We start from the raw sequence: 14,491 nt of genomic DNA on the forward strand, positions 1-14,491 counted from the left end.
GAAACCAAAACACAGAAAGAGACACTAGAAATGCTTTTCTTCTATGACTACTCTGCACCATTTGGCCCTTTTCCACAACTCAAGTGTTGTGATTCCAAGTATTATGCTATTATGTTTTGTGTACCTTTCATAAAAGAAACTTCTTTTCCCTCAAGTCAGTGAATGAAGTCTCAGTTACTGGACAGGCTTGACAAGTGATTATACTGCCAGCATAAACAAACAGAACCCTCAGTAAAGCATTTTATGGGCTGTTATTCTATCTTGACATTTCAAATACCCACCAATGCCTCTTTACAGTTGCTCAGATACAACTGGAGTCCTTGGAAATCGGCACGTTCACCAAGACTCAGAACCAAAAGTACTGGTCAATGAATAATTTATGGTGGGAAGTGACCACACAAAGACAGAGAGAGGAACTGGAGGCCCTCAACATTCTGGACACAGCCAGGTCTCCTACCCATCTTCTGTTTGTGCAGAAAACCCTACTACAGCATGCTGTAAATTAAAATCTAATGAAATGAAAAATTTGACCTTTGTATAAACCAATTTAACTCAATACATTGAACAGATCTAAGGAGCTGCAAACTGGAGGTCAACCTGTACTTTAGGAGTTATCTAACCTGGCTAAAACCTGTTTTATTGCCCATTACAAGGAAAAGTTTCTTCTTTGACTTTGAACTCCAGAATATTATTCTATTATTTTATAGATCCTATTTGAAATAAAGAATTCTAAACAGCAGTGAGAAAACTTAAGCACGTTCCCTGACTTAGAAGTTATGATCTCAGCTGAAAATCCTCATTATGCTTTTTTTTTTTAACTTTAAATTTAAGCTTATCTTTAACAATCTTTCTACAATGCATATCCATGCTTGTAGATAATTAGTCACAAATGTGTTTCTACTGAAGGAAGCCATCATATCTTTGGACAGATTCCTCATTCCATCCAGCTTTGGATAGACATGGAAATGTAGAACCTGGCAGGGATTTCATCACAGCGAAAGAATTCATTGTTTCTCCTATATCAGCCAGTAATGTATCTGTTCTACTTCATACCATTGAAATGCTTCAACTTTGAACTCCATAATATTATTCTTTTATAGATCCTATTTGAGATAAGGATCTCAAATAGATCCATATAGATAGATCTATGTCAAATAGATCTCATAGATCACTGGTAGTGTATCTATGCTAAGAAATATCAGAAATGAGTAAGTATTTTCTGTACTTGGAGCCAAGTGCAAGATATTGCATCTACACAGCTGTGCTCTTTTCCATCTGCCCTAAGCAGAGCAACTGCATCTAAATTACCCATTAGGAATGGTCCCTAAAGTACAGTATTTCACCACCATGTGGAAGTGGCACATGCCAGAAACAACTCAAAGAAAAGCATTAAGCAGCACAGCCAACACAATCCCAGTGTTCAGCCTGTACTTGGACACTTCCACCTACCAGTCTTCTGGTACTGGCATAGTCTCTGTACTAGCATAAAGGTATCACACCTGTAATAAAGATGAAGTTATTTTTACATATGTTTTCTTTACCTGGTTTTCAGAAGTTTTAAAATGTTGCCTTACTGCAGCTAAAATATCTTCAGTTTCATTCCGTGAAAAATAATAACAGTCTTCATCATGTCTTAAACTAAGCATACTCTGTAGGTAAAATTTGTAATCCTTATCATTCAAACTGAATTCTGAAGAACACATATCTCTACGATGAAGAATGTAGTAGAGAAGAATAAGAGAAATTCTCTCAAATACTTCTTCACTGAGATGATCTTCTAAATCTCCTCCAGCTATCAGTAACAAAGCATCTGGTTCAAGGCACTGTGAAGAAATAAAAATATATGGAAATTCAACTCAAGTGACAGCCTGCCAGGCATCTGCAAATACAGATAGGAAGGACAATGAGAGAATACAAGTTCTATATTTAAGGGATCGAACCCAAAACTTCACAAATGCAGGCTGATGGAATGGCAGGAGGAGGGTGTAGGTAATTCTTCAGAGTCCTATGGCTGCAAGATCACACCATGGGTTTTTTTCCAGAGCCCCTTTAATTTTTAAGGAAAGTGAAGTGTCCTAGAGATGGCACTTTGAGCAACCTGGTCTATTGGGAGGTGCCCCTACTCATGGTAGGGGGTACAGAACTACATGATCTTTAATGTCCCTTCAAATTCAAACCATTCTATGATTCTATTCTGTAATTCTATGATTTAGACTCCCTACAATTAGGAATAATTCTGATCAATCATTGTAGAGAGCAAAAAGCTTCCACTGGCTTCAGCAGATTATACTTCTGGTTAGAAATATATTAGATAAGGGCTAGGCCTATTCATATTGTCATCTGTGCATTCTATATGTGTTTACATGATAAGATAAAAACAGTTGCTGGACTGTAGTTAATTGAGGCTATGTAAACAGAAGTTATACCATATTCAATGCCCTGCTGAGAGACATAATTGAGCCTGTAATCACACAGATATTTTTATGTTTCTCAATGAATTCTGTTAACTGCAACAATGAGATCCAGTGCAGAGAGCCAGCACAAGGTCTCAACCCCATTTAATCCTTCAAATGCATTTCAAGAGGGACTGAAATTACATATTCACCCTGTGCAGGCTTTACATCTGAGCGCAGATTTTAATAAGTGTAAAATTGTAAGCATTAATAGCCAAATTAACTATTTATATGCATAAATAAGCTAGATTACAGTATGGTTCACTGTGTCCTCTCCTGCCTTCATTGCTTATTAAGGTCTTTAACTTTTCCTAATGCAGTCTCTGAGAATTACTCTTTTGACCAGGAGGAGTCTATTTTCTTTTCTGTCCCAACGACCTCAAGTCAGTCAACCAGCCTTTATGAACACTCAGTAGTAATACAATAAACATATGGCATGAAGTGGAAGATTTTCAAAGAATTCTGTAAGATTTTAAAACCCACTGAGGATAAATTACAATCAGTGAGTCCATTGTTTGCTCTTGCAGGGAAGATGACTGAAAAGAAAATTGCCAATCAGAAGGAAGCAGATGCATTGTAAAAGATGCAGCTACTCCATAGTATATGGGTAGCCCATGGTGAGTGACCCTTGAAGTGATATTAAGAGAATATAAAGTGGTTGGTCATTAGCATGGGTTTTTTGTTTTTTAGTTTGGGGGGGTTTTGCTGCTACTAATATTTTTACAGGAATAACCATCTGTCCCTGATTTAGAAAAGCTAAACAAAAAAAGAAGCCCAGAACCTTGGCACTGAAGTCTGAGTTTCTTTTCTTTAAGTGGCCAGAAGTTTAAAAAAAAAACCAACAACTTGTTTACCAATGCAAGAAATATATGACTTCTGTTTGCTTAGGAGATAAAGAAATGTCAGATGCCATCCAACAGCTGCCAGCCCCTGCCCAAAGAGTCTTAGGACCACTATATAACAAGAAACAAGAAGAGGGTCTAAAAAAAGGATTAAACTTCACTACTTTTAAATGCCCATTAGAGATACCATAAAAACAAAAATTAAAAAAATCTGAAAACAAAGTCATGTGGTATATAAACCAGTCCTGGATTTAGAAGGGAAATTGAATCTGAAAAGAATTAGCAATTCCCAACAAGTATGAGGAAGAAAATATAAGGTGGGACTGTTTCAAATTTTGATGTACTTGAAGGGTAGTGCTTCTTGCACAGCTTTTGCTATCTTGCTTTACCAAATCTTGTTAAATCATCATGGAAGATTTCAGCACAGTACCAAGTGCGCACCATGTGACTGAAAATGCCACGTCTCCCTCAAGGATTTCCTACAGAAAACCACGTGCCTCTGGTGCTGGCCCAGAAACACTGACAGTGCAGGATGCATGCAGTGTGTCAGACTCAGATGACACTGAGGAATACTGAAAATGGTGAAAGTTCTCAAAGTCTTCCTATAGAAAATTTCCAAGATGAAGCCTGAACAGAGTAGCAGTATTGAACAAAGTAAGCCCCAGCTAAGTTTCCCTTCGATTTTGTCCATCCAAGGACACCAACAAGCTCTCCAGAAATGCATCACAAATACCAGAAAAAACCATGCCACTAGAGAAGAAAAACAAAAGGGTGACCAAAAACTTAGTCCCCTGTTTTGTGTAGTTTGGGAGGACTATATAGCCATGTTTATTATGATAATTTTCAATCTGGGCATGTATCTGATGCATATTCATTGCCCATGTGTGAATAATCTCCCTCATAAAAAATTATCCATTTAGGTAATGACAGGCACCTACAATATTTATGTATGAAATTTCACATTTGGGTTCATATGAAAAATTGGAGCATTTTTAGAAAGGGTCAATAAAGTGAGCAGCTGTCTACTGCACAGGATAAAAAGATTCCCACTTCATTGGCTTGGCAGATTGTTGAAAACAGCACCTTGTAAAAACATTCACCTTTCAGACCATCTTCCTAAGTGTGGTATAAAGTGACACTGCTGTATGTAGGTCACTGAGCAGTGCCAGAGCCAGAGTAATGAAAGCCAAGGCTGACCAAGCCCTTTGTCGTCCCTTTTAGCCGAGTTGCTCAGTAACACTGTCCCTGTCCTTTATTCATTGAATCAGGACTGAGTTCTGAAAATATTCTCAAGTAGACAGCCAATCCCTCTGTGCAACTGTACCCTGGACTACTTCCAGTTTCAATTTGGATTTGTAGATTCATTGTTCTGCCTTTCATTTTCCTTGACCTGAACTGCTTACAAAACCCTCCCCTTAATGTTGAATATTTCAGTGAAGTAGCACATAAATCTGAGACAATCCTGTCTGGGTTTTATTTTTATGAAGTAAAATCCAGAACGACAACAAAAAAAGTGGCAGAACTGGTTCCCAGGGTTTACCTATGTCTTTCCATGGTGGAAATCCTGTGCCCCAAATTCAAGCTCATGCTTTTATTGTTATACAAGGTATCAGCAGAAAAACTTTTGCTGGAAAACAAACGCTTGGGAACTCAAAGGACTGCCTGTCGTGTTTGGAATATCTCTTCATGAGCTCAAAGCATAAATAATAATAATTCAAAATGAACCAAAGCAGGGACAAATTTTCTTTGCTGCAAAAAGTTTTTTACCTGTTTAGGTATCATATTCAGGACAGTATACTCAAACAAATGTTAGAACTCACTGATGATCCTGTAAAGATATCCCTCATTAATTGAAGCACTAACCAGATTACAATCCTCTTGCATGCCATAAATCCGCTGTGGGCATTCAGCTCTCTCCAGTAACATTTTGACCAGTTCTCGTGAGTGGTTCATGTGGAGCTCAGTGTTTTCAGCTGAGAGAACGCGTAAAACTTCCACCAGAGAGCCTCTGCTGGGAGGATTGCTGCCATCCTGCCCATGCTCTTCCCCAGGCTGTCCTTCAGCAATGAGCACGCTGAACATGAAAGCAGAACATACCACCCCAAGAGCTGGATGCTTGGTCAGAAAACACATCTCCTCTTCCTGCAGTGCGTGATCTGCACTGAGTGTTGGATTGTTGTTTGCGCTGCACAGCTTAAACTGGAAACCTGAAGAATCTGAATCGTAAAGGGGAAAAAAACCCCAACCCTTTAATTAGTGCGAATGCAATATGTTCGAAAGGATTTATTAATTGGTCGGCTAAGCTGATTTGCAGTGACAAGCTGTTTTTGAACAACAGGGAGCCTGTAAGGACTTTACAGCACAGAACAGCAGGAAACTAAGACAACTATGGCCTCAAAAGTTCTTTAGAATTACCAATAAGAGGTTGTCTCAAAGTGCCCTTCCCTCTTCTTAAAAATAAAGTCTATGGCATTCATTTCAGTGTTATGTTATTGCATTCTCTACTAATTCTTTTCAGTAAGAATAGAAAAATACCATGGCTTTTGCTTTCATTTCATCATGAAAACAGGTTTTTAGTAACAAAAATAGCTGTAAATAAATATTGCTAGTCTAATACTATTATGAATGTGCAGTAATTACGTTACATAGCAATAATATAAAGCAGGTTATATTGTCAAAACACTTTACCAACATCAGTAAACTCCAGCTATACTTCACAAAGAAAGAAGGAACAGGATGTACTTAAAAATTAGTGATCACTACTCAGACAGAAGTATTACAAAGCTGAGGTTATAATTTCACTCAAAGAACTCTGAATAAACAAGACAAACAAGCTTAACTTGTTAACTTTAGGTGCAAAAGACATTTTGTACTATAAATCTCTCTTCTTCACAATCCTTCCTAATAAACCACTCCTTCTGCTTTCACAGTAATCTATCTCGATATCAAAGCACAAGAAATATAAAATAGTTTCACTTCTGTTTACCTCAGAAGTTTTGATTTTATTGATGGGCAGATGCTGTCAGTGACATACATATTCAGATAGTAAAGTATGTGTTAAACAGCCACATATACGTTCATCTCCTTTGAACTGCAATATGATACACATCTTATTTTAAAGGAAACTTTGTAACAAAGTATTTAAAATTGAAAAAGAACTGCTGAATTCAAACGGACATTTAGTCCAAAAAAAGTTAATATGTTTTTAGATATTAGGAAATCTTTTGGTATTTAGATATATTTTAGTGTTAGGAATATGTATCATTGTTATGAGGATATTATGAGCATTTATTTCTAAATGTTATTTTCTTACCTTCTGAAAGGAAAAAGAATGCTCGAGTATCTAGCTTTGTGGCCTTCTGAATCCTCAGAAGTATTTAGCTGCTGGAAGTCCAATGTTTTTAAAATTCCTTGATGGTGCTCTGGAAGCTGGAGAGGATTAGTTTATTGCTGCCTTGAAAAGTTTTCAGTTGCTATGGAGAGAGCTGCCCTTAAGGTAACAATGGAGGTGGATAGGAATTAGTACACGTTCTTCTTGTACTTCCAAGTTCTAAGCATTGCATTACTGAATTTATTTCACATTTTCTAGTAGTTATCTTTTTATGTAAGCAGTCTATTTTAGAAGTACAAGATGTATAAAACCTACTAAAGTATGTATTTCTTTATGATGGATAATATATGCAAGCACTCATAACTGTTCCCTGTGTTACTAAATTATTTGATCAATGCTACAACAAACCTTAATTTTGTTTTTTCAATAAAATATTACTAATTTTAAAAAATATGAGAACACAATAGAAATAGAAATCTTTTCAAGCACATCCATAGAAAAATGATATTTTCTCTTTGCAAAACACTGCCCATACAGAACAGCCTCTTTCATCCCCACTTATCCTATGTCACATTTCCACCGACTGAAAAAGCTGGGATAGCTCAGCCTGTGGTGAAAAAAATGGTCATCCACCCACTCAGATTTTCCAGAGGGACACTGTTACAAAGTTGACATTTACATCACCACACTATTACAATATTACTGCACTGGAAGTTAGTGAAAACCGTCACAAGTGACAGATTTCTACAGAGACCAGCAGCACACCAGTCATATCATTCTCCCACCTCCCAAACTTTCCGTGCTGCTATGGAGGACTACCATCCCAGCTGGCCCAACAAATCCTGGGAAGCAGCAAGCCTGTAGTAATAGAAACATTATAATTCTCTTTAAAGCTACATTAATAAAATATCCAGGGTTCTAAAATGTCTGTAATGTCTCCTACAAGGTGGTAAGCTCAAAGGGAACAGCCTTGTTTTAGCAAGACTGAGAACTGACAACTGATGCTGACTATAGAAGAATTCAACTGACAATGCCAGCTTGAGGGAAATACAAAATGTAAACAAATGTTCTCATAAACACAAAGTACAATTACATGTACAGATTCTTGTGTGATGATGAGTATTTTAAAAATCAGTCCAACTTTTAAATATTCTTTTATTTTATTTCATAAATTACCAAAGATATTTATCTAACCAACATTTCTAAATATACCACTTTATAAAAACAAGGATTACAGAAATTTTTCATATAAATATTTTTATAAGAATGACTGAAAAGCAGAAACACATGATAATATGCATTTCCTCTGGCTTTCATATAATTTGTTCTGTCAAACAAAGCTAACCATGTCCAGATTTGTTCCACTAATAAAAATAATTCCTCAGATAATGGGGGAATAACTTCCAGCATTTAATTTTGGGGATTGCTTAATCTCCAAACAAACATAGAATAAGATTATCTGTATATAATTTGATATTTTGTGTATAATTACAAACTGAAACTAAGAATTCATTCCATCTAATTAAAGTGTACAAACAGAGGGTGAGTTGTTTCAGTTTACTGAGAAAAGCTAACATTTAAAAACACATTTGATGATTCATAACTATGGAAGGCTTCTAAGAGATTTGCATGATAATACTGGCTACAACTTACTTTAATATTTATATTATAGAGCAATGGTAAAAAAAAGAAAACATTCAGTACATTACAAAGCAACAGATAATAATTGGTACAGGCTGCAATGGCTGATCTCAAAGGGGAATTCACTTCTTTTTTTATGACTAAGTGTTGCAAACCTCTCCTGGCTTGGAAATGAGCTTCTCAGTGGTGGCAAAATCACTGACAGTGACTCAAGGCTCACCCTCTGCTTTTACCCTTGACACTGTGTTTTCACAGTCATGCCACTGTCCTTAAAGAACTATTATGTCTACACAGCACTTGGATTGCTGCTTCTGAAGTAATTGCTGGCATCAGTTGCTAAGTCTTTTGTCCAAACCCTTGTGCAGCAGCATTATTCCCCCACTACTCACCCATCCCAAAGCTGTGCCAATCAATCAAATGGAACCACAACAATTGCAGAGCTGTCTAGTTAGATGCCCATTAGAAATTTGCTGATATGCAGGAAAAAAATCATTTATACAGTTTAATACCTTAAAACCTCCCAAAGCACCTATCACTAATATTGTAATTCATGTGTTATGAAACGAATATTTTGACTCAGATTTTACTGTGTGCTTTTTGGACAATTTTGATAAAGTGGAAAAAACTCCCTGAACAATACTCATAAGCCAGAGACTCTCCATTTACTGTAGAATGATAATATGCATGGAAGAAAACCTTGAGAAGAACTGGAGAACTGGGGTAACTCAGAGTGAAGTACATTAGCATTCTAACATGACAACAGACATTCTAACTGACTCTCTACAGCAAAACCAAAGGTAGGAGGAATTTTCTGATTAAATAAACAATTAAAAAAAATATTATTCCATTTTACACTTACTTACATCTGAGATCAAAAATTTTCAGGAAAAAAATCCATATTTTTAAATTAGTTTGAACAATTACCATGCTGGGGTACTTGCAAGAAAGCAACTAATTGCTGACAGGCCTAGGTGTATGACCCAGGAAAAAAAAAGTAAAAAGAGAAATAAGATAAAAAGAAATGTGACAAAAATGTGAACTTCTCAAAACTTGATTTCATTACCAGATTCATGATGCCAGACAACTGCATATAAATTTTCTTCCACCCACATATACAATCTTTTATGATTTAGAAAGCTCATACAGCAGCAACTTATGGTCTTAGTGAAAAGGAATGAAGACAATTTAGAAATGGCATAACTAGACATAGGACATGCAGCAAGGCCTCTCTAATTCCAGGGGTTTAGTTAGTTAGTTTTAATTTTAAGTGAACCAGTGAGACTAACTGCAGCTTATCTGGTTTCTCCCACCTTCACACCTGCTGTGGAAACAAAAGGAAGTTGCCCATTCACAAATGCCATGGATAACTGCACTCTGTAATTTACTGGGTTTGAAATGATGGGTGAATAAATTGTGTAGGAATAGGAAAACTCTATTAAGGACTCACTCTGAGATGACAAGGGCATTTCCACGAGCCCTACCAACATGACAAGTGGCTTTATTTTATTTTTACAGTAGAATGGGAGAGGATGTAGGCATAATTTTAGCAAGACCCCTGCTGAACTTCACATCATACCGGGTAATGCAGCTATACAACTCTTATTCCTTCAATACTGTGTAACTTGTTTTGATGGAATAAGCAAATGCATTTTTTTCCTTTTTACTAATGGCAGCAATTATGGCAAACAGAAGAGAATCTTCTGGCACCGCCACTTTCCTCTACATTATTAATGTGATATGTGCACATTGTATAATTACAGCCATAGGCAGTATATTGACACATGAAAGAACTACATTTTGCATGTAATTTGTGTAGAATTTCAATACATAAAGTATCTTTGCCAATGCAATGCCAGGGTGCTGAAATAAAAAATGTCAGTACTTTAAAATTACCACAGTCGATTAAGCTTTTTTTGACATCACATGCCAATCTTAGCAATATCACATATATTTAGGTTGCTAATGAATTAAAATAAATTAATATTACTGAAGTTATCTGAGTTACATGTATTAGCATACATATATATATATATATCTCCATATATATATATCTCCATATATATATATATATATATATACATATCTGAAACAAATCTTGTTTTAGTTCAGGATTACAAAATTCCCTTGTTAGCAGAAAGTTTTCCAAGACAACTTGGAAATCTATTTACATTAACATAGAATAGCAAGAAAGAAGTTATAGATTACTATACACTCTAGGCCAGCAAATACTCTTACCTTTTAAGAAATATAACCCCAGAGATGCCTTCTCACACAGGTGCCTCTGATACCTTACAGACTTAAGGTGACATTTATTGTCCTAAAATATTACTGTCCTGAAAAATTGTTTTGAAATTAAACAAAAGTGTTTATTTATATGGAAATTGTGACCTAAAAATGATTAATCGCCTCCATCTGACTACAGACTTCTCCCTCACACAATCTCTCTATTGCTCTATCTGGCTGTGTTTAAAACAGAACAGAAAAAAGAAACCCAAAATACATTTGGATGTAGGTATAACCATCAAGACTGTTCAGTGATAGCAATTCTTATCAAGAACTTAGAAAAGGAGATATTAGTATCTTGGGTATGAAAAAAAGGAGGTTTCATAAATATGAATATAATGTTGCTAATTTTTTACTTAAGGAACACATAGGTAAAAAAATGTACTTGTATTTATTGTTCTTAGGAACATTAGAAACCTGACTTTCATGAAGGTATCTGAACATTAAAGTACAGCACCAAGTCAGTTTCAGTTATCTCACCTCCTGTTATACTAAAGTGATGCAGAAATCAGTTTCTAAGCTTTTCACTGCCTATTGTATGGTTTTGTTCTGCAGTATTATCAGACTGTTTATGTATATTGTTTATTTCTTTTGTTCCTTTACGTTTCCAAAGAAACTGGGCTCAAAAACTGAGTTGATCTTACTAAGAGTGTGTTACCTGATGCAAAGCATTTACAGTCCTATGAGGTATGTTGAACTATTAATTTCAATATCCCAAATGAAATATTGTGCAGTATTATAGTATAGAACACTAATATTTCAATGAAAAAAATAGAGTTCAAAATTGAAAACCAACCTTTTGAAAATGAAACTGTTCACCTTGTAGGAAACTGACATATATTGAATGTTGCATTTTTTTAGCCATTGACTTCTGACCCCAGCATACTGGTTTTTTTCCTTTTCTGCTGATACTCATCAACTTATGCTGGAAAACCACTCAAATATTCTTTATGTACCTGTGCATTTTTTTTGTTACATAAATATTCATAAAATGTTTCTAAATAATTTTCACTATTAGAGAAATTGAAATAACAAGCGATTACTCACTTGTTTTTTAAACTATGACTCAGTGTTCAGTTCTAAAGAAATTCTCACAATACAGAAGAGTAATTTCAGGGAAAAGCCTGTTGTCTGAGAGATGACTTTTTCTCAAGGTCTTCTAGTCTACCCCCAATAAAAGAAAAATGTGTAAGTTTCTTAAGTATGGATACAAGTCAGAATGAAAGAAGACAGTTTCTTTCCATCTCTTTGTCTTAAATTCAGGAAGAGTGTAAGTGGTACCAACAGTAAGAAGAGTTTACAGAATATGTGACTGATTAGATCGGCTTCAAGTAACAGATGGTGAAGCAAAAAAGGTGAAAAGGACAAAAAAAAGGAAAATCCTAGAATGGAAGAACAATGAAAGAACCTGTATTGATAGAAAAAAAATCAGCTAAATACAAATTTCACTGCATGACAGTGACCTTACTTCTACCTTTATTAAAACTACTGACAAACCACTATCTCTCCCCTATAACCTGGTATATTCATTGTTCAAAGGCTTGGTAACAAGAGTATGAAAAGGGAGTTCATGATAAGAAATGTTTGTACTTAATGAAAGAAACTTTTTCACTTTTAAAATAATTGTTTCTCTCTACATAACCATACCAGTATATGAATACCATTATTACATTATTACCATAAATGCACATATGCAACCATTGGATTTTAAAGTAAATGCTTAATTTTCTCTAACCTATAAGAAAATACAAAATCAACTATTATTTTAACTTTGCAAATACAGTTTGAGTTAAACACACCACATATCCTTGTAGAATTGTTCTATCCAATTTAGGAACTGTCACAGACATCTTTTATGAAAAATCCTTTCCTTAGGATTTTTCCTCCTGAGAAGCTGAGACGCCTCAGGAACAAAATGTAAACATTGATTATCTGGTGCTGTGGAATGCAACAGGTGGATCTGTGCATCTTAGATGTTTGTAATTAATAACCAATCACAGCCCAGCTGGCTCGGACAGAGAGCGGAGACAAAAGCCTTGGTTATCATTCTTTCCTATTCTATTCTTAGCTAGCCTTCTGATGAAACCTTTTCTTCTATTCTTTTAGTATAGTTTTAATGTAATATATATAATAAAATAATAAATCAAGCCTTCTGAAACATGGAGTCAGATCCTTGTCACTTCCCAAGTCTGAAAACCCCTGTGAACACCATCACAAGGAACAATTGCTTTTTTATTATAAGAGGACACGCTGTTCATTCTGCTCAGTGTTGGCCGTAGAATTCTTTGTATCCCTAGCTCCTAGAAAAGAATTGTTGTAGGCATCTGTAGGTATCAACTGTTAGTTCAGTGGCCAATCCACCTCCATCGATTACTGTAGCCTTTAATTTGAATTAGGCTGCATATATTTTGGTGGGTCTACGCAACTATAATTTTAGAAAGTCCTGCTATCTTCAAAGCATTATGCTAAAGATAAGCTCAACTTAAAGCTAACAAATTGATTAAAATGAGGTAAAAAGAGCAGGAGTTAGAAATCCACACAAGTAAGCGTAAGTTACGCCTTAAAAAGCAAAACAGCAATCTGCAGCACAGTGACTGTTTGGTACCAATACTCTGTGAAGATTTTTCAAGGCTTTCCTTCTGCTGAACAAATTCTTCCAAAAGTACAGAAATAAAATTTATCTTCTTTGCTCCTCATGTCTTTATAGATAAGGACAAGAAAAAAAAAATGAAAAAGACGAAGAATTCACGTAGTCTTGAAGTGCAGTCCGTGCTAACCCTTTTCTAAGCAAGTGCTTGTACTCTGATTTAGCCGCCAGCAAGCTCTCATGTGTGCTACGGATTTATACTGAAGGGCTCAATGTGAGCAGCTTGTGAATACTGAAAGCAGAAACTTTCCTGGAGCTGAGGGTCTGCTAGAAGCAACTTACCTGTTCAGAATTACACTAACCAAGCCTCCTGCAGCTCTGATTTTGCTGTGGTTCTTGTTCCCACACTACCTTCCACACACTTGGAAATAGATTTTGAAGTATGCAAGAATAAAGTTTATTCTTATCGCCCTTTCCTCACTGCCTTTCTTAAATATACACACACCCCCACCCCAGGAATTTGAAAAACCATAATTATAAAGTGTAATCTTAATTTTCACATTTTATTCAGATGAATTTAAAGTGAGTAATTATTAACAATTGGATAACCTTCCTTACATTTAACAATATACAATCTGCAGCCCAGCATGAGGTTTAAAGCACCCAAGTAGAACAAGTCAATGGCTGGCACTCATAAGCTAGAAAAAGAAAGCCTAAGTGGATTAGTATGCAGAGCATTAGGGCATTGAAGTAATTTTCAAAATTAACTCCCTACGAGGAGAGCTGGGGGATTTTTTGCCCAGAATTTTATTTCTTTTTAAAATGGGTTTTTTTCTGCAGAAACCTTCAAAAGAAGAATCAGAGGAAATTTTATGTAAGAGAAGATAACTAAGTCTCCTCATAAACCAGTGACAAAGTGAAGAAAAAGAGCAGTGTGAGTCTGTATGCACTTTCAGATAGATGGATAGATCCAGTGTACTGGGCTTCCTCCCCATCCTCTGAGTGATGACTCACTGCACTGTTTCTATGCCTGCTTTTGAGGGACATGGAACTCTTCTGCAAATAAATGTTGCCAATTAAAGTCAATAAATGACACTGGTATATTGGCTAACTTCACACTTTTCTTTGTGTGCATTAACTTCAGTTTGCTCTCTTACTGCAGCAAGGAATCTGAGATATACATCTGCCAAAGGCTCCCTTTACTGTCATTGAAAAAGGAAAATACATGTGCATGACAGAGGGAACAATAGATGCCACCCTGTTTCCCTCTGGCATGCTCCTTTATGTTATCTCTTCTTGAACATATTGATAAAGCTGAATTAAATCTTTCAGAATGCAAATTTCTAGCTTTTTG

General features: G+C 35.8%; 1 protein-coding gene across 3 annotated transcripts in view; it reads right to left on the bottom strand.

Annotated features, from left to right (window-relative positions):
* Positions 1-6,651, bottom strand: part of SLC39A12 (solute carrier family 39 member 12) — a 34,841-nt gene extending 28,190 nt beyond the window's left edge. For 2 of the 3 annotated variants that reach the window (XM_059476459.1, XM_059476450.1), the window contains exons 1-3: positions 6,609-6,651; positions 5,159-5,511; positions 1,542-1,823 (exon numbers count right to left, since the gene is read on the bottom strand). In XM_059476459.1, coding sequence (XP_059332442.1) covers positions 1,542-1,823; positions 5,159-5,428 — 552 coding nt within the window. In that variant the 5' untranslated portion in view covers positions 5,429-5,511; positions 6,609-6,651. The remainder of the gene's footprint in view (positions 1-1,541; positions 1,824-5,158; positions 5,512-6,608) is intronic. The other variant, XM_059476467.1, reaches the window with a different exon arrangement.
* Between the last annotated feature and the right edge of the window lie 7,840 nt (positions 6,652-14,491).

Source organism: Ammospiza nelsoni, chromosome 1 (assembly GCF_027579445.1).
Source record: "Ammospiza nelsoni isolate bAmmNel1 chromosome 1, bAmmNel1.pri, whole genome shotgun sequence".
Classification (NCBI taxonomy): domain Eukaryota; kingdom Metazoa; phylum Chordata; class Aves; order Passeriformes; family Passerellidae; genus Ammospiza; species Ammospiza nelsoni.